The sequence below is a fragment of the Pollicipes pollicipes genome, unplaced genomic scaffold (assembly GCF_011947565.3).
Source record: "Pollicipes pollicipes isolate AB1234 unplaced genomic scaffold, Ppol_2.1 Scaffold_4881;HRSCAF=5763_pilon_pilon_pilon, whole genome shotgun sequence".
NCBI lineage: Eukaryota > Metazoa > Arthropoda > Thecostraca > Pollicipedomorpha > Pollicipedidae > Pollicipes > Pollicipes pollicipes.
This window is the reverse complement of record NW_023596576.1, coordinates 17,744,956-17,765,802: the sequence shown is the minus strand read 5'-3', so window position 1 is coordinate 17,765,802 and position 20,847 is coordinate 17,744,956. Positions and strand designations below refer to the sequence as shown.

General features: G+C 55.9%; 1 protein-coding gene across 1 annotated transcript; it reads left to right on the top strand.

Moving 5' to 3' along the window:
• Positions 1–619: 619 nt before the first annotated feature.
• Positions 620–20,786, top strand: LOC119100060 (glutaminase liver isoform, mitochondrial). The gene is made up of 14 exons (XM_037223175.1): positions 620–1,052; positions 4,705–4,781; positions 5,760–5,859; positions 6,179–6,324; positions 6,482–6,611; positions 7,163–7,171; positions 10,271–10,398; positions 11,073–11,310; positions 16,349–16,507; positions 17,439–17,615; positions 18,681–18,812; positions 19,320–19,474; positions 19,972–20,141; positions 20,731–20,786. Exons 1-14 carry the CDS (start codon positions 846–848, stop codon positions 20,784–20,786), a joined length of 1,884 nt encoding a protein of 627 aa, XP_037079070.1. The 5' UTR covers positions 620–845.
• Positions 20,787–20,847: the final 61 nt, after the last annotated feature.

Sequence of the window (20,847 nt, the reverse complement as noted above, 5' to 3'; positions counted from 1 at the left end):
ATGCATCCACTGCCCCAACTGCGGCCCCTTTTATTGCTATCCGCGTGCATTGGTGTCGCTGCTGTCTACGAAGCTTCATTGCCATACCCAACCAGACTGACTGCCGCGCAAGATCAAGGCGCTCTGCCGACTCCGTGTAATGTGATTTTTTGACTGCTGCAATCTGTCGTTGCTTCCATTTGGTCCCCATGATAGTCAAATGCCCTAGAGATTGCTAAAAAATGTACGGATCTTTGTCGCACGGCATCGGGCAAGCATTTAGTCACCACGTCAGGGAGCATCCTGTTTGGTTTCACTTTGGGACATGGGAGGAAGCAAGTGAAATAAAAAGAGAATACTCCTTCCTTCCCAGCACTGAGAATATGTCGCCAACGTCGGCAGGAAGACATTTATGGAGCATTGAGACATCACGCCTTTTTCCAGACGGTTTCTCCGAGATATCAAACTCCCACGCCTTCCGGTCGTTCTGCTGACCGCCACTGCACCGCCCGTCCCCGCGTGGCGATCCAGGGTCGACGTCACCATGACGTCACTGGACACACCCACCGTCTGAGGCGGCATCGACCCGCGCGGCACGGCGCCCACGCGCAGCCCTGACGCAGCCGGCAGACGGTGGGCACCGCGCGGCGCGGCCGGCTGCGGACTGACGCGGCGCTCCCGACGCGAGCTCGGCTATTTCGGCCTCGGGCGATCGCGTCACGCGACCGACTGCGCGGCACGGTGAGACTCGCGGCGGCCAGTGTTCGCCGGCCGACCGGGAGTGCACCACTTCCGACCGTCCGCTGCGCCGTCGGCGGTGACGCGACGCGCGTGCCCGACGAGACGCGAGTCAGTGGCACTTCACCATGCTGCAGCGTTCGCACGCCGTCCTCCGCGTGCTGCGACAGCACCGTGCGCTGTCGCCGGCCGGCGCCGGGCCACGCCGGCTGCCCGCCAGCGCGCCCGGCACGCCGAGCCGAGCGGCCGGCGGTGCGGCCCACCCTCCGCCGCCGCCGCCGCCGCTGCCTCCACTCCGCCACGCCAGGAGGTGCCACAGTCTCTCAGACGTCAATGTAAGTCGCCGTAGAGGACGCTCCTCTGCCTCTTCCCTCATGTGTCGCCAGCATTCATTCGGTTTGTTCTCATGTGGTTTTTTCGCATCCGTTATTTCTCCTAGATGGCGTGTGCGGTCACATAAAATCGGGCATAGAAGTGTTAGCCGCGTTACATAGATAATAGTGTACTGGAATGGTAACATTACTGATGAAGGCCTCTCCTCCGTTCCATACTTGACGTGCAGTTTGTCTTTTTCAGCCATGTTTCGCACTCATCGATCTAACGCTTGACAGAAAGTGCTTCTGATTTGATACCGTTCGTTGGTGGCGTTCACCATCATTTGCAGTGTTTAATCTCCAAATGGTGAGATTCGACCGTAAGTCGCTGAGCGTTCTTCTGATCTACATATCATCACAGGCATATTCAACTACACTTAATTGCTGGGTGTCACTGGTACCTGCAAAAGCCCACGCGTTTGCTCAAAGATCCCGTTCTCATCGTCCCGCGCTCATTATTATTGGGTGCGATAGTGACATGCATAGTTATATGCTGAGTGCGTAAGTCAGGTGAATCCGGGAGATTCTCTGAAAGGACGGGATTAATCGGAAGATTTTACTTGTCGATATTGACTACATATAAGGGCGTCTCTTTGAAGGCTTCCTAAGAAAAGCTTCTGACCGTTAACTTTTAGGGAAATTTCTGCCAGAAATTCCTGAAAGATGCGCGGAGAAATCTGACCAATCTTATCAGTGTCAATCCAACTTGCTGGGGAGCTTCCTGAATGTTTTGAAGTGCAAAGCGATGAACATTTACGATGCAGTTTTTTAGCGCGTGCGTAAAAATGCGATGGTAGAAACCCTGTGAGCTGCTAATTCGGGGATTGTGTTATAAACTAGCTGTGAACGGCCATTTTGTTGACCAAACGAATGAAGGGAGGCTGACAGATGTGCTGGGAATTGAATTTTTCGGCATAAAAGATGTACATTGTTACATTTTCCGGGATCGGATGAGGCAAGCATTTGTTAAACAATGTTGTAACTGCTTGTTGGCATCGACTCTTGAAAAACGCATTTCTATCAGGGGGGCAGCCAAGCAGGTGGGGAAGCCTGCCTTTTTCTTTTTTAGCATAGATGGCTTCTGATAAAAAGTAAAAAGTTGCCGTTATGCATTCTTACTCGATTTTGTCTCCTTCCCTCCCTTCCCCAAGAAAACATTTGCTACGCCCGTGGATATTACATTGCGATGTCGATTACATAAATTACGAAATAAATTCCAATAGCCTTGATTGTCACCTGTCCCATTCGAAAACCCCCGCTTGGCTTAGAACGTGCTGACGCTACGTCGCAAGTTGTGCGGTGGGCGATTCGGTTTAATGTCCGTTGTGACGGGAGGGGGGGGGGGGGGGGGAGTGGCGAAGAACTTACCTAGCCTTATGGGAGGATCACTTGGCAAAATTTCGACAAATGGAGGCATACCGCCCTTACATGGTGCGTTTAGTGTTGCGTGTTTGGGTACCGTCGTCTTATTCTAGTTATACGAGAACAAACAAATGTGTGTCAGACTCCAGATCACCCCAGGGCGTGGCAGATATTCGAGGGATTTCGTCTGCACCCGCGCCTCGCTATCGGTGCTGGTGTCGGTGCGGCCGCCGCCCTCCCGGGCCGGAGGCCTCACCCATCCCGTCTGGCGGGGCGGCCGGCGCCGCGCTGCGCGGTCAGGCCGGTGCCGGGCGTGGCGGCCGGCCGGTCCGGCCGTGCCTGCGCCACAGCTGCGCGGCTCCCCGGCCGTCCGGGCTCACTTGGCGCCGGCCACCGGTGGCGCGCACCGGCTGACAGGGAGATAACTGCCGCAGTGACAGGCGGAGATCGGTCACCAGACCTGAACTGGGGGCACTGGGGACTGCTAAACCGGGCGTCGCATCGCTTGTGGATCGTTTTTTTTATAACTGACATACTTTTATCACAGAAAAAGGCGTGAGCACGGAAGAAGTGCATGGTTTGTCGTTGCTCGTTTGCCGCAAGTAATTGCTCTTGTTTCCTTATCGGTGTTCTTCGGTCTTAATCGACCCGTACTCGCAATTAAGTCATGCGTCAAACGTATGGTTTTAACATCATGCGATCGGTGAGTCCCAGTATAGATATCTCCTGTCACCGCCCGGCCGAGCCGCAGAACGTTCTGCTTGGGATTGCGCAATATCAGAAGCAAGGAGTTCGCCGGCAAGCGAATCGTATCGTCGTGATAGCGATAAAGAAGCATTGCATGCACTGGACTAGGTAAACTTGTAATTCGATTACAAAAGTTCCCAGCATTGCGTCATTAACTGCCACGGCGGTCTCCGCGGGAGGGTGAATTACCGCAGATGGGAACACTGTCTAGCCATTGAAACCACCGGTCGTGCTGATGGGTTTGTGTCTGGGTGGTAATGTACTTTTTAGGCTGCACCCATTGCACCTCACGCTCCATCGGATAGGGCAAACGTGATAGGCAATGATCACACTTGACCACTGATGCGGCAACATAGAATCCGGGGCTATTGAACATAGGCTGAAACTCTGGTAAACAAGCGTGCATGCGACCGGGAAATTCGTTCCGCGGTGATGCACCACACAGTTCTATGAAGCTCTCTGTGCAGTTAAATCCTGGAAATATGCCACATGATGTAAATGTAAGTAATAGGACGCGAAACGTGATGCTGTGGAATGCACTTGGCAAACATGTAAGAAGTGCCCTGTGTCAGACTCATTTCTCATTTGTACTCGCAGTAATTCCTGGTACATTGTGATGATGACTGATGAAATAGCATCGTAACCGTATCACCCGAAGTCTTTTGGCGCCTGGTCATTAATGTCATGGCACTGGGTCGAGTCAGCAGTAAAACCACATGTTCGTAGCCGTCAGGTGTTTAGGCTATATGACGTCGCCTGCCTCTCACTCTAGCAGGAACGGCGGGGCAGACGGGGTAGGAGGCGGGGCGGGGCGGGGCGAGGTTTGGGCGGGGTGGGGCGGGGTTGGGCGGCGCAGCGCGGCGCGGAGAGGCGAGGCGAGGCGAGGCGGAAACAAAATGTTCGTATTTGACCTTACGTATGTTTAACCACAAGACACCTGCACATTCAGCCAAAGTTGATCATAATTCATATAGTGGCCGAATCGGGCGTGGAAGAACGTTGTTCGATAACCAAGCCATAATAAAGGGCTCAGAATGCCTCCACCCTTGCCGGCCCTCATTGTCGTACCACCTTCCACAGCACAAGACTGACCTCGTTGCTGATTCCAGACCTAATGTATTACACAAAAACTCAAAGTTCTCTGTTCGTGATCTACGGTTGTTACTTCCGTCGTCTTGCGGTGTCGTGCGGTCGACTTCTCCGGTCGGGTGAAGCGATGTGGTTAGAACTACGTTTTTGTTAAGTACGTGACTTTACATGCTCGTGGGTTAAGTTGATATCAGTCAAAAGATACCGCCATCTGCCTCCAGGGAAAAGTGTAACGTCGTCTGTGGTCCTTCCAGGGTTTCCATGGCGTTGACGTCAGTGGATACACTCGCGTCCTGCGTGAGAGGACCAGCGTCCTCCTCTTACAATGCGGTGTGGGGGCGGGACTCAGCAACATCCTCCCGTTCCTCGGGACCGACCAACCGCCTGTATTGATTTGACGTTGGTTTCGTTTCAGGATAAGCCCCAGGGCTCGTGGAAGAACCAAGTATTTGCCCCCGCCGACGAGATTGACGATGAAATCATCAACAAAAGGTAGCTAAATAAACGTTAGGTGCAAAGTACCAAACGTTTGTATTCGTGTTGGTGATTGGTGTTAGCTGCTGGGTTAACACCGCACGAAAACGGACTTAAACAGATGTAAGCAGTTTTGTATGTGATCTCGCTTTTCCGGCGTGATTTCGTAAGTGATGTTAGTGATGCATAAACTGCTGGCTGCCTTGCTATGTGTCCTTCTCGATGCCAGTACCCAAAGCTGTCCGCACCAGAGGTGTCACTTTCTAAAATAGGTCGCGGAGGGAAGCTGAGTCAGTACAGTTTAAGTCTCTCCCTAGTCATTGTTTCTCTCCGGATTTCAGTCACCTTGATGAGCACTCCTGATGTCAAAATTAATTTTGGTCACTTCCGAAATCGTTTTAATGCTGAGGACTGACTTCCTTTCTGAAGCTTCTATGATAGTGATGATGATGGTATGTGATGATGATATTGAAAGTGACACATTTAGGTATCTAACGTGCCAGCAGTCCAGACACTCGCATTTAAAGGCCCCCAGTATACCCTGTTTCGCTCATATGCGTTGGGAGGGAGCTCAGAAGGGCATTGAGTGGACTCAAATAAACATTTCGGCCTCAGCCGCCACCCCATCCAACCCGTAAGCATGCAGTGACGCCCACAGTCCACACCGTCGTGTTTTTTCATGCGTAACACACGATGTGGCACGCGTCGCTCGGGCTGCGCGTTTGCTTACAACCGGCCGCATATGACGGCAGGTGCATACGGGGGCGCGCAACTGCTCATTATTTGGTATTCGTATTACATAACTAATTGCATGTCGTGCTGGGTTCCTTTCGATGCACTGACAGATATCGCGGTATGCCCTTACTGCCCCATATCGCTGTCCTGATCGCCGTGGTAATGGCTGCTGCTGGCCATCAACGAGTAGGCGGGCGCGTGATGCACGGACGGGGCGGTCACCTCGTTGGTTGTGGTGACGCTTGTGTCGACCTGTTCCAGTCCCGCAGAACAGCGCGAGGCCTACGATATGCTGGAGGACAACATATTCTACATGTTCTCTAAGGACGGCAAGACGATTCAGATCGGCAAATTTCTGGCCGTGAGTGTCGTGCTAGAGTAGCAGCATTGTTTTCCATTCTTGCGTGTCTAAATTGACCCTGAAACTATTGGACTGCGCCCAATTGCCCGCTCGCTGGCTCATTATCCTAGGGAATGCTCATTAATGAACACACTCCGTGTTTCAAAGCTATAGTCTCTCCGCGCTGGGCACCGGCTGTGTGTTGCTGGAGCGCCGCTGCAGAGAGAGCGCTATCCACATCACAATGCGACCGGCGCGTCGCGCTGCGCCGGCGCCCCCGGCCCGCTCGCCCCCCCCCCCCCCCCCCCCCGGCGGAGGTGTGACTGGCGGCGTGCTGCAGGCCCTGCGGGAGACCGGGCTGCGCAAGAACGACCGCCGCCTGCAGGAGATGAACGACAGCCTGCACAAGGTGTTCCTGGAGCGGGAGAACCTGCCCGACGTGCACAGCCCGGAGAGCCAGGTGCTCGATCTGCCCACGTTCAGACGGTGAGCGGCGCGCTGCGCAGTCCTCTGCGTCTCACCCGGCCGCCTGGTGCGTCCGTGTTGACGGCTGACCCGCCCTGGCCCGTCGTGGTCACGCTCTTGCCGGCTCCGCAGCCCTCGCGGCCGCCGCCCAGCCTGATCGGCGTCCGTTCTGTCGTAGGCTGGTGACGGGCAACATTCACGTGATCTCGCGCGCCATGCGGCAGCGCTTCGTCATCCCCGACTTCACCAACTTCTGCCGCGACGTGGAGGCCATCTACTGGCACTGCAAGACGTCGCCCGGCGGCAAGGTGAGCTGTCGGCCGCGGCCGCCGCCCCGTCGGCCCGACAGTCCCGCTCACCAGCCGCCGCTCCGACAGGCGTCTGGACGTCACTTGTCTCGTGCCACCACACCGCGCCCCACCATGCCATCTGCCTGCGCTCCGATGGTTCCGTGCTTTTGCCTGACCAGTACGCTGTTCTCACCATATGTGGCGCGTCCTTCTCCCATGTCGCTACCACCGCTATTTGAGGGATGTCTTTGGTCAGGGTGTTATATTAGCACTCAACAGCTGTGCACGCTGTAATCTTCCTTATCCGCGGGCAAATGCTCCGCCGTAACGGAAGTCCGTGGTGGCTCTGCACGGCCGCGCACAGGGAGAACGATGGCGCGGTGGCGTGTCGTTTGGCCCCTGTGCTGCGGGGGTATTTTGGACGTAGCGGGGTCGGCCGCGCCCATTGTCCCCTCTTGGACCGACACACATGTGGGTGGGTGTGGGGTTGTTCGGAGAAGGGGCCACGCGGCGCGCGTTCAGTGCGGCGTGGCTGACGTCCCTCTGTGTGCCCCGGCTGCCGGCTGTAGGACGGCGAGGTGAGTGAGTGAGAGCTTCGACGTCCGGTCCGGACGCGTGGCAGATGGATAAGTGGGACTGAGTGTCGGCCCTCTGAGGCGACGCTCGGCACGTGGACCGCGAACGGGGAGCGGTGTCTGGTACCTGCTAGATAACCAGTGGCGGCCAACCGGTGGTTCGTCGGCGCCTTGGTTGCACGCGCGCCAACCGGTGCACGTTCTCGCGCGACATCCTGTTTACAGTCTTTAACGTTTTGTTACGTCGTCGACGATATCACCCCATGAAAAACACGTCGTCAGCAGAGCTCATTAGCAGTACGATGTGTTTCTGTCATGGCGTTTGTGTTTTGTTTCTATTGTTATAGAGTGCAAGTCTTTTAGTTTGGAATAGGTGTGGCACGAACAGTGAATTGCATGGTCGCAATGCTGGTATTGCTCAGTATTGATGTTTAATTCGGATTAATTACCTACACTTCATTCCATGTCCGGTTATGTCGTATGGTCGTGATGTTGGTGGCTATTGGCCGAATTACCCTTGTACCTATCACAGCCATCAGATAATTTCCAGTGTTTTCACATGTTTGTTTGTTTGCATGCTTGTCTGAGACCTTGCGACTCACCTTGCCAAGGTATGTGTATGAGCCTGAGCTGACAGAGCAACGACCCATTACGTGTGGCACGAGTGTCGAAGCGCGCTGGCTCCCCAGTCAGTCTGAACCTGGTGGGTCTGTTTTAACGATTGTTGGTGGTGCTGTGCGGGATAACGTTCGGACCGCGTCGCTCTAGAGTCAACCCAATCCAAGTTCGTCTCGCACTTGTCCTCGGAGTGTTGAGTCGATCTGCGTCTGCGTAGGCGTCTACGCTGCCTTTGTGAATCACATTGAAACACAGATATGTCCGGGCCACCTAAGCCCCAGTCCGAGCGAACGTTTCTGATACCGAAAATCTACCGGCTTATTGGGATTTTCCGTTGGCTCCAGAGGTTCCGCGCCACTACGGAGACGCTTCTAAATGCAGCGCGCATCTGGATCCTCTCTGGCGGGGACTACGGCTACGTCCCTTGAATTACGAAACTCTGGCTGAGAGACGGAGGGATTAACGGTGGTGGGTGCCCTTTGTAGGCCGGGTTGAGCAAGACACTATTTTCGCAAAGTCTCTGACGCGAGCGGAGGCCGAGAATAGTTTCGATGCTACTTCGTTTTGAGGACCCGAGAGACCGGCTGAACGACAGCTCGAGTAGCCGTGTACCCGAGGGGCTGACGCTCCAACGGACGCTATGCGCTGGGCACCAGAGTACAGTGCACTGATGTCATGCGATGAGCTGCCGTGACTTGATGTGATGTGGAGCTGCCCCTGTCTGATGTGGTCTGGCGTGATATGGTGCGGTGCTGTCGTGGCCTGACGTGACGTCATGTATTCTGTCTTGACACGACGCGACGTGTCGTCACGTGGCGTGACGTGACGTGACGTGACGTGACGTTGCGTGACGTGACGTGACGTGACGTGACGTAGTGTGGCGTGGCTTGGCGTGATGCTGCCTCTTAGTCGCAACGTTGGGTTGTGCAAGAAAAGGTAGATTTTTATTATATAAGCATTGGAAGGCTAGATTTCGCGTCATTTTTGATCAGTTCATGTTTTGTTAATCATTGCAGGGCAGACGTCGTCATGAAGACCGTGTTTTCCAAATCAGACACAGAGTTTATCTTAAAAGCAAGCACAAAATCGGTCTGGTAGCCGTGAGTTTACGAGCAAGTATTTAAGCTTTTTCGAAAATAATCCTTCCTTACCCTCCAAAAGTTCTCATCTTTCCGGCAGCTCAGCTGGAGTGTCCGCTTTTGGATTTACCCATACGTGGTGCTGGAGCCGCTTTGGGCACTCTTCATTGACCCCTGACTAGGATGGGCTATAGTGAGTGTCAGCGGCCTAGCTTAAGGCCAGGTGATGTCAGAGGGCAGGATGAACTGTGTCGAGCATTATGGTTCGTCGACCTTCGCCGCAACATTCTGACGCCGACCCGGGATTTCCCAACTGGGTGGCTGGACCAGGGCTCACACAAAAAGCACTGCTTATCGGGGACGCTGATCACAGAAATTCACCTTATTAAAGTATTCGGGTTTGAGGCTTTAAGAGCAATGTGTAATCTACCGCTGACAGGCCGGGGCACACACTTGTTCTCACACAACAGTGAACTGATGCGCGGTATCGCCGTCAGTTATGCCTGTTAGTTTGGCTCCACGCCTGTCGGATAGTCTGGTGATGGGTGAAGCAACGACTGGTAGTCCTGGTCTGATGAGTCGTTCTACCTGCAGCTGCTCGCCGCGCATACCGGCTGTCCGGACCCTGATTTCCGGGCCGTAGGTTGCCCTTCCACCATACGTGATGCACAGGGCAGGCTCTGACGTTGATACAAAGGGCTGGGTAGGGTAGACCCACCATATTTGCTTAGTCGTCGACGCACTGTGTGGATTATTGAATTACATGAGAACGTTAACTGATGAGACATTAGTATTAGCCTTATTCCTCGGAGAAAAACCAGCAGAATTGAGACATAGTTGGGTTGATATTTCGGCAATATGCCTGTATCGAAACGGTGTTTCGATAAAGGCATGTTGTTTCGAGGCTTCAAAGGCTTTAAAGGCTTTATCGAAACAGTGTTTCGATAAAGGCGTGTTGCCGAAATATCAACCCAACTATGTCTCCATTCTCCTGGTTTTTCTCCGAGGAATAAGGTCAATACTACTGTCTTATCTATGTGAATAATGTCCCTCGCCAATGCACTGAATAACTTACGTAACTGTGAATGTGAATTATATCCTTCTTAGCATACGTGATTAGAGAATTATATCCCCCAGCAAACTCTTTTCCCGATCTCATGCGTCGACGCCCCTTGACTCCGCTATGTGTACTGGCGTGTCCCGCCGTGTTATGCTATGCCGTGCCGTGCCGTGCCGTGCCGTGCCGTGCCGTGCCGTGCCATGCCGTGCCGTGCCGTGCCATGCTGTGCCGTGCCGTGCCGTGTCGTGTCGTGTCGTGTCGTGTCGTGCCGTGCCGTGTCGTGCTGTTCCATGCCGTACCGTGCCGTGCCGTGCCGGCCCCTGACCGCGTGCCGCCCGCCACCAGGTGGCCTCCTACATCCCGCAGCTGGCCCGCGTCGAGCCCAACTACTGGGGCGTGTCCGTGTGCACGGTGGACGGCCAGCGCTACTGCATCGGGGACGTGGCCGTGCCCTTCACCGTCCAGTCCATCAGGTGGGGCGCCGCCCTCTCTGGCCGCCGCTGTCGCACGTAGTGCCTGCCACTGGCCGCTGCCTGCGGCAAATTGATGGCGTCCCCGCTGCCGACCCGAGCCCGTGTGGCGCTGTGTGGCCCAGTCGGTTGGGTGGGTTACTGTCAGTTTCAGGTGTCAGTTTTGTCAGTTCTGGGTGGGTCATTGTCAGTTTCAGGAACAGTCGCCTACAGCTATACGGGCTGCTGTCACCTGCGCGGGGGCTCGCTGTCCAGTTCATTCTATGCCTGGGGCTCTGCCAAACCCGCAAACAAGCTGTTGTCATTTGTGCAGTGTGCGGTTACTCACACAGACCATCGTGCTCCAGTGCAGTTGGTGATTTATTGCCGTTGTACTCACTGCCCTCTGCACCTTGTTTGTGGTTGACTGACATGGCCATGGATCTTCACGCATTAGTAAGTGCGCAATAAATATTTCAGCATTGCCCATTTCGGGGCTTTGTCAGTGCTGGCCGCTAAGCCGTCCGGCTACGTGGCTTCTGTTCCTCGTCGGGCTTGACAGCTGCCGAACATAACCCCAGCAACACGGTGTTCCGGCGGCGCCGCTGCGCGAGCCGTAGCGCTCGTTGATGCTGGTCAGTGCGCCGCCCGCCACCCCAGCGCCACTGACCCCGCTGCCGCGTCGTCTGTGCCGTCAGCAAGCCGCTGACGTACGGTCTGGTGCTGGACGAGCTGGGCCAGGAGCTGGTGCACCAGTACGTCGGCCAGGAGCCCAGCGGTCGCATGTTCAACGAGCTGGTGCTCGACCACAACAAGAAGCCGCACAACCCCATGATCAACGCCGGCGCCATCATCGTCTGCTCGCTGTTACAGACGCTGGCCCACAAGGACATGAACCTGGCCGAACGGTTCGACCACGTCAAACAGTACTTCTCGGTGAGTGGGGTGGTCGCCGCGCTGGGACGAGGTGGGGCGGCCGATTTCGGCGCTTGGCGGTGGTGTCGTTCTGTTTTAGTTGTTTGTTTTTGCTGTGCGGAGGCGGCTGCGTATGTGCTATGTGTGTATGCTCACGCGCAGCTTTGTTTGAAAATAATCCGTTTCAGTGTTCAGCTCGAGGATGAACGGTGCTCATGAAAGCTGTTCGAATTAACGCGAGGCGGTTTCGTGCTCTGGGAACCTTATTCTCACCGTTGTGGTATTTGCGTCGAAAATAACCGTCTTCGGTGTACCGAGAGACACTGGTTCAAGTCACCAAGCAGTCATTGGGACATGCTACAAAAGTACGCCACGTGGTCGGTAGTGCTCATCGTCGTGGATACCAGGGTGCATGACTACATCCACTCGCGTGGATGTTGCTGAAAAGTCAATCGATTTCGTGATGTACTCCAATGATTGGTGGAACATATTTCCTCATCCAGTTTACCACCCGGTATATTTAAAGTCGTGAACCCTCAGAACGAGTACCGATAAAGACTCGCGTGCCGATGTCAAGTATCACCTCGTACCCTCCAACATCCCGATAGCCAAACTGTCAAACGGACCATACTCGACCGCACCTATTAAATGCGCCGTCCATTAGGGCGGACGCCCGAGGATAGGCGTCTCGTAACCGGACAGCCGGCACGGCACGATGCGCCATAAGTCCCAGACGGGCGGCCGTTCGATGCAGGCCGTGGTTGGTTTAGTGGCCACGTGTCCCCCAGATGTCGATCAGTCGGGCGCCTGGCTGGCTGGGTGTCCCGGGTTATTCATGGCATGATTACTCGGTTTATCTAGGCGGTACTCATTGCTCCACGGATCGCATCGATTATTGGCTATCGTGCAATAGGTGCAGTGTTCCCGGCATCCCCATGGCAACATAGCGAACCAAATTGATACTGGTAACGCAGTTACATTTGATGCCACTCCGACGGTGACGAGTACGGTTGCTTGTGGAGATCTTTCACTTCCGGTGGATGTCCGAAGGATCATATGAACCTCACTCTCATGTGATCCCTACATCAAACGTCCATTTTCCACAGAGCATGGCTCCCTGCTGCACCCACCCCACATCCCACAGTACGGGCCATAATCCCTCCCGCGCCCCAGGGTGTGTTTCACCACGTGAGCGGTGGGACGTCCATGTCTTCTGTGTACAGTGTCCACCCCTGAGCGGCGCCGCGTCGCCGGGGTAGTCCGACGCCGGGGTCGTGCTGTCGTGGCAGACCAGCCGCGCTGACCGCTGGTGAGCACCGGCCGGCGGCGGCCGCCGGTGCCGATCGATCGAGGCGCCGCTCACCGGGCTGGGGACGCCGCGTCGCGCGGGGGCGGCCGGGGCACGGGAGCTGCAGCTGGAGCTGGGAGGCGGGGCACGGGAGCTGGAGCTGGAGCTGGGAGGCGGGGCACGGGAGCTGGAGCTGGGGGTGGGTGGGCGCGGGGAACTGGGAGGGCGGGGCACGAGGAGCTGGAGCTGGGGGAGGAGCACGGGAGCTGGAGCTGGGGCTGGGGCTGGGGCTGGGGCTGGGGCTGGGGCTGGGGCTAAAGGCCGGGCACGAGAGCTGGGGAAAGGAGCACGGGAGCTAGAGCTGGAGCTAGAGGCTGGAGCACGAGAAGCTGCAGCTGGAGCTGGAGCTGCAGCTGGAGGGAGGGCCACGGGAGCTGCGGCTGGAGCTGGAGGGCGGGGCACGGGGAGCTGCAGCTGGACGAGGAGGAGGCTGATGTCAACCGGGGCACGGGGAGCTGCGGTGGACTGGTGTTCGTGGCCTGGAGGTAGAGGTGAAAGCCATGGAGTGAACTGATGTTCGTGGAGCTGAACGCTGATAAAAGGACGTGCGCACGGTGCGAGAGATAAGTGAACGGAAATCGGGTTGGATGTCTTAGACAAACGCGATAATGTCATCACCACATTCGGAGCGAGCGATTGGATGTATGTGTTAGCAAGCATACGAGTGGTGTCCAAACTGGTCGTGGAGGTCTGGACGCAAAGCCCGGGTAGGGCAGAAATTATCGGATGTACGGGATATTAACATAAACTAGACATGTGTATTGTTCTATTGCCATTCATTTCTAGGCTTTCTGGAAAATTCTTACTTCTGGCGCACCCGAATGATGCTTTGAACGTTAGCACTCAATGCAGCGCGGAATTCGGTATCTTATGTACGGCGAGCATCACAATAAGAAATTAAAAAAGAACGGAACGCTTTTCCTTTAAAAAACGTCACTAACACCAGACTAAACATTTGGCCATCGGGCAACAGCCGACGTGGCTCTGCTGAGCCAGGGAATTATTGAATTAGGGTAAATTATCAGTCAATTTTGTTTTGTATTCGATGCATGTCAGCATCGCAATGCATGTGTCGAGCGGCTGTGTGAGTTACGGCGACCCAAACACGGCCCCAGTGCCGCCCACGCCCAGCCATTACCGGCAGCCAGCGCCGCGGCGTTGCGATCCTGCACCTCCTGCACTCGTATCTGTCACTCCCTGCTGGCCGATGCTGGGGAGCACAGCCGTGCGGGCCGGGCGCCGTGGCGTGCCGTCCTGTATGCGGTCGAAGTCTTTTGCCTCCCCGTTCTCGGCCGATGGCGGTCGTGACTGGCGTAAGAGCGAGGCGTGCCGCCCGTTACGCCGCCCCCTGCCCTTGCCCAGCGGCCGGCCGTGCGCTCCGAGGCGACGTGGCTGGGTCAGCGCGGCGCGCCCGTTGGTGGCGGAGTCAGACGAGGGGCGTGGGGCTGTGCTTTCCCGTCACAGGGATCGCGGTGCTTTGTCACGGGACATGGGTAGTGACATGCTAAAGTATTTGGATTATCGGGACACCTGGATCTCGGAAGTTCGTCACTGACCTCGGGATTGAAGAAATGCAAGCATATATTGTGGTAATCAGAAAGTCGGGAGCACACCCCGTGAAGTTTTGGCTGGGAATGGTTTGGTCAAACGTTTATGATCAAAGTACGGTTGTTGGCTGTATTGTGCGCTGGGGGTCAGTTACCCCCCCCCCCCCCGAGTTTTTTTCCGGAATGTTTTCCCAACGACGCGGCGTAGCCACGCCAAATTTTGCATGGCTGTAGAAAATTGAATAGCAGATCGTGTGCTGTCAAAAATATAGGTGTTCTCGTAAGGTGACTGACCTACGGCAGGTCAAAGTCAGGCCATGGATTCAGCGAAGTCAATTTCCAGGAAATCGTTCAATCTGATGCAAGTGTTACGAATGTGTTCAATGCAAGTGTTACGAAGCCATAGATCACTGAGGTGCTTTCTTAGACAACACAACTAGGAGGAACAAATTCCATTGACCTGGAGTCAGGCATGAGGGTCAGACCAAGGCCAAAACCAACCTGCTTCATTATTCTGGGGTCTGTTGTATGGGGCAGTTTCTGGTGCTCATTTCGAATTTATTGATAACGGGAGCCGCATGTACATCTTCCATGGACGTCCTAGAGGTCAAAATAGGTCACTGACCTAAAATGACCCAGGTCGACACTTTGGTTTAGGGAGATGCGGCCTAACGGAATGTTTGTCGCTCATTCAGATGCAAAACTCAAAGCAGTCTTGTATGATTTTGGTCACCGTAACCTTCGAAAGTTTAAACAAGGTCGCTTTTGACTGTGTCTGGCCCTATTTGACCCAAAAGTCATCACCTAGGAACCACAAACTTTGATCCAAGTGAGTTCTCATACAAACCAACACGCCCTGTGAGTTTGGTGTCTCTAGCTGTCTTAGTTTGGGAGATCTCAGGGGGGAGGGGGGCGGGGATCAAACTGACCGCCCACCCGAGTGAAGGGTGTTTGACTGGTCGCCCGGGCGCGTGTTAATTGTAGTCGTATCCACCTGCTATAGATGCAGCGATGCATGGATCAGACTTGGTCGCAACTTCACACCGTCTGAAAACGCACACGGAATAATTATGCGAACAAACGCCCTCGCGTTGCTGGCGTTGCTGTTTTTTCACAACGGTTTCTGATCTGGCCGCCGTCAGGTGTAAACTGATCCTGAGAAGGACCTGGAGATATGTGACACGTTGCCATGCATTTGTCACAGCCTGGAAGTTCCCGACAGCTGCGGGTCGCATCGAACCTTCGGCCAGCTGACCGACGCTGTGTACTGTCGATGGTGCACTGCGCTTCACGATCTCGGCACACATCCTTCAGTCTGTACTATCGAGATGGACGGCCAGTGGCGCGCTAGAAGTTCTATTTGTCTCTAGGACTTCTGTGAAACATTTGTAGTGCAGGCTAATGCCCGCACTTGGCTGTCTGAAGAGGTTTGGAGCTAGTCCCATTAGGGCCACTCCCTTCATCCTTCGCACTTCCCAGCGCGGCTCTCTGTCGACGTTGATTAGCTTGTCCCATGTCAGCTAATGTTCGCTGTCCGACCACACATGTCCTGCAGTGTTGGAGTTTTTTATTTGTAACCGGGAGTCTGCTTTCCTGTGGTGCCGTTGTCTGACTGAGAATGGCCGACCTGTGTTGCCTTCGTGTGGACTTCCACAACATCGGTATTGGGGATGTCGCTTGTGATTACGGCTCGCTTTTAAGGAGATTTCTATTTTGAGTTTGCTGTCGTATTGTATCGTTTTTGGAGACTTCTAATGCAGCGTTCACGGATGTTCTGAATCTATTTTGTGTCATTGTTCTGCTATGTGGAAGTTACGTTGTCGGAGATTGACTGTGATTATGACAACTTCTTGCTAACTAATCTCGTAAAATCATTTACGGAGGCAATAATCTGAATAATTATTCCACCTGTGCTAAACGATGTCCCAAGCACTCCTCGAAGTCATTTTCAGATTGATCAGCCAGCACTCATTGGCGTATTGCCAAGCGACCCACACACCGTGTTGCCTGACTTAACGTAGGTGGAGCAATATTTCTTTATTTCATTCCGCGGTCTCTGCCAAGTGAAACAAGCTATCATCACCTTTGATCACCAGTCTCCGGTGTGCTTGCTTTAAGATCATACCCACGTCGCCGCCGACACGTGTCCGTTTCTGATTGGCAGCGTCTGGCCGGCGACGAATACGTCGGCTTCAACAATGCCGTGTTCCTGTCGGAGCGCGAGGCAGCCGATCGCAACTACGCCCTCGGCTTCTACATGCGCGAGAACAAGTGCTTTCCAGCCAAGTCCAATCTTCGCGAAGTTATGGACTTCTACTTCCAAGTAGGTGCCTGAGCCTACTGGCCTCCAGTGAAGTGAAATTAATTAAACCGTCGGCCATATCCGAATCAATGACTTCATTCGGTGAGGCAAGCTATGCCAATGGTGCAACAAAACGCTTCCTCGCCGCGGCGCGCCAGCCGGAGTCGTCACCGCGCCCCCGGTAGCACGAAAGAGTGGACACATCACCCGAACTGGCGGCGGCCGGCGGCGCCCCCCGGGGCCGACCTTCACACCCGCCGCGGCCGTCTATTTCCGTCTGCGCGCTGCGGATGGCGGCCTGCACGCCGCGGACGGCACGACCGTGCACGCCCCCCCCCCCCCCATGGCCGCGTCGCTCGCGTCGTCAGCGGCGCCGGCCGGCTGCCAGCGCGGCGGCGCTGGCGCCGGCACCGGACGAACGAGCGCCAGGCATGCCGGAGGAGCGCGCGCCACGCGCCGGCGCGCCGGCCGGCCGCGCGGCCTCGCCGCGCGACAGGGAATGGCGCGCCCCATTGAACAGCGCACGGGGGAGGGGAAATGGCGCGTCTCGTGCTGTGAGCACCGGCTTGAGGGCTCCGTGGGTCGTGCCGGTATTGATTTGGTCTGTGAATGCGACTGGACTAGCATGTATGGCAACAGTTACTGCATACGCGGTTTCGGCAGTAACTCATTGTGTTAACGATACTGAACGGGTTGATGGCTTCACCTTGGAGCGTACGTGCAAGGAAATGGATGCAAGAATATGTGACTATTTCGTATACGTTACTGATATCGCGTCCGCGCAGACTGCTTCAGCCCTCATGCATGCCCTCCACGCATGTCCTGCAGTTTGCATCGATCCTGTGATACGTCCCCATTCTGCCGCTTTTAGTGCCCCACAACAACGTCGAGCGTGCTACCTTACCGTGCCGCTACGGTATTTGATGTTCACTGGTTCACCGTGCTGCTCCAGTGCTGCTCGATGGAGACGACGTGCGACGCCATGTCGGTGGTGGCGGCGACGCTGGCCAACGGCGGCATCTGCCCGACCTCTGAGGAGAAGGTCATGTCCACCGACTCGGTGCGCGACGTGCTCAGTCTCATGCACAGCTGCGGCATGTACGACTACAGCGGACAGTTCGCCTTCAACGTGAGTGCCGTCACCGGCCGGCGGAGGAGCCGTCACTGCTCGGGTCCGGGCCGGCTCCTGGCCAGGGCACGCGCGTGGGCGCGTGCTGATGGATGAAAGGACAGCGGTGTCTGAGTCCCCGCCCCCCCCCCCCCCTCCTCAATTTTAATTCGATTAATATTGATCTCATGGCTTTGGCTGCTATGGTGATATACCTTTGGCTGGAAATAAATGATCAAACTGGTTCTCACCTCTCCCTCCCTTCCCAACTTGGGAGGCCTTCCATCGCCTCTGAATCGATGTTTGATCAATACTCCCGCAATACAAAAATGACTTCCGTTCCCCTGGATGTGCGCCTCAGCCGTCATTACCGCCCCGGTGGAAGGTACCGTTCGGTTCGGACGGGTCCACGAGCGAAGGTACCGCGGTGGTCCGGACGGGCCCTGGCGGGAGGTACCGTTGTGGTCCGGACGGGCTCCGGCGGGAGGTACCGCGGTGGTCCGGACGGGCTCCGGCGGGAGGTACCGCTGTGGTCCGGGCAGGCTCCGGCGGAAGGTACCACTGTGGTCCGGACAGGCTCCGGTGGGAAGCATCGCTGTGGGCGGACGGGCTGAGGGGAGGACAGCGTACCCCGGGGCGTGTCCGGTGGGTTTCGACGGTCTGTTCACAAGTCAGAATGTCACCATGGTGTCTTCCCGTTTTAAACGCGAGTAAGGGTAGCTCGGTGTGCTAAGCTGTAGATGTAAGCGATGGGATGATCCTACGCTTTTTATAAATATGTGGCCGTGTTTTTAAGTGGGTGCCACTACGCTCATGTCTATGTATGTGGTAATTGACATACTAAAACACAGATGAAATATATATTCCCGCCCCCCCCCCCCCTCTCCGCACTGCTACATTTTTCGTCCATGACCTGCCGCTTCCCCGCATGCCTCGAAACGTCGATTAAGTCTCGCTTGTAGCCAACAATACTGTGACTGCGCAAACGCATTGGATATTGTAGCGCAGCCGTCCCCATCTGACATGGCTCTGCATCGCCATCGTCCGCCGGGCCTGTGCTGACGTAGTGTCGCCGTCGGCCGCCAGGTGGGTCTGCCGGCCAAGTCGGGCGTCTCCGGTGGTATGATGCTGGTGGTGCCGAACGTCATGGGCATATGCTTGTGGTCGCCGCCGCTCGACATGTACGGCAACTCCGTGCGCGGCATCCAGTTCTGCAGCGTGAGTAGCGCCCGGCGTCGTCCGGTGGGAGCGCGAGAGGCCAGATCGCGACGGGAAGGACGCCGCGTAGCGTCTGGTGTGCCCTGGCTCGCTCTGACTGAAGCCAAGAGATGCGGGCGCTTTACAGGCAGTCAACGACGCCAGTCAGGTGCCATAACGTTTATGTATATATCCACATGACGCGCACTCGCAATGCTAAGGCTTTGATTAATGCACTGTGGTCAGAGCCATAGCATATTTTCAGAAGCCGATGGTATTCGATACCTAACATGAGAATGCTGAGTATAGCAAAATGCGTGGCTGTTAGGTATTCACATTGTAGCCAGAAAGCTTTTGAATGATCCTACTTCGAAGTAGGATAGATCATCCACAAACCCCGTGGCTTGTAGTCATGTTCACTTAAACCCGGGTCCAAAAAATTCGTCGGCCTAAGAATGACAGATCGCAGTGCGCGGAGAATTTCGAAACATTCGACAGCCATGTTTGAATGTACCCTCTTGCCGATAGGAGCTGGTCAACATGTTCAACTTCCACCGATATGATAACTTAAAGTACAGCACGGATAAGAAGGACCCAAGGCGGCACAAGCACGAAACAAAGGGCATCAACATTGTGAACCTGCTCTTCTCCGCAGCTTCAGGGGACGTTAGCGCCATGAGAAGGTATGGTGGTAGTAGAACTGCAATGTTTTTTTTACCAACGTGGCGTGTAGCGAACGGATCTTATTCATTATTAGGAACAGGGCCCTGCCACTAGAATGCATGCTCGCCGTCTGTTTTCCTTCTGTAGCTCTGCGCGTGCACCTAAACGTGCTCGTAAGTGTACACCTAGACTTGCTTCTACCGGGTTGGTGTGATAGACAAGCATGGATGGCCATGCCTCGCAACAGACAGAAGAATAGAGTGACGGTGGAGTCACTGTCTTGAGTCAACGCCTGTGTATCGTCGATGTCTGGAATACCTGGCCTCTCATTGTATCGGCCAGTGCGGTCACTACCGTGGACCACCACGCTCAATCTGTTCGGAATGGAAACGCCTCCCTCCGGCGCGTTCGTCGATTAGTAGGTACCTTGCGCCGGCCGGCAGACAAAACTGGTCGTTGGTAGCCGTGTCACCGCTCCTCGTAACCCACGCGCGCTGACCACGCCTCGGGCCGACAGGCACAAGCTGTCGGGGATGAACATGTCGGAGCGGGACTACGACGGCCGGACGGCGCTGCACGTGGCGGCGGCCGAGGGCCACCTCGAGTGCGTCGAGTTCCTGTTGCACCACTGCGCTGTGTCGCCGGCCATCCGCGACCGCTGGGGCAACAACGCCGCGCGAGGACGCCGTGCGGGTTCCAGCACGAGCGCGTGGCCGAGCTGAATCGGCCGCTGGGCCAGCCAGCACGCCACCGACGGCGAGGAGCGCGAGCAGCCCGGCCGGGCCGGGCGAGCCGACGGCGCCGGCCGGACCGGGCGATCACGACGGGCCGACGGACAGGCCGGCCACTCCCGGCAGAGCCGCCGGCGAGTAGACCGGCGGCGAGCGGGCTGTGACCTTCTCAGGACATGCCGAACACGAGACGGCGGTGGTGAATTGCTCAGCGCATGCCAAACGCCACGGACGGGACACCCCAACAGTGAAGTGTGCAGGGTGCGCCGAACGCACCGAAGTGAGAACTGACCTGACGGAAGATCCCCAGTGGTGAGATGTGTAGAACACACCGGGCGCACGACCCCGGTGGTTTGTCGCTCTGGGCTGGTGCCACCAGGCACAGAGGCGACCAGTGATGAAGCCTCAAACCACAACAGACGTGTCAGACCCACGGCGCCGCGATACCCACGTTCAGTACGTGCATGTCTCGGTGCATCTCAACGCGAAGGATCACTGGCGAAACCCATGACGGATTGCTGATCGGTGACATGCGTGCTCTCCAGTACGTACCAAGCACACGGGGGCACCACCGACGGAGGCCTCGATCGCGTACGGGTAATCCCCCAGAGCACATCAGAAGCAGAGAACGAACATTCGTTAGGCCGCGTCCCTTTGAACAG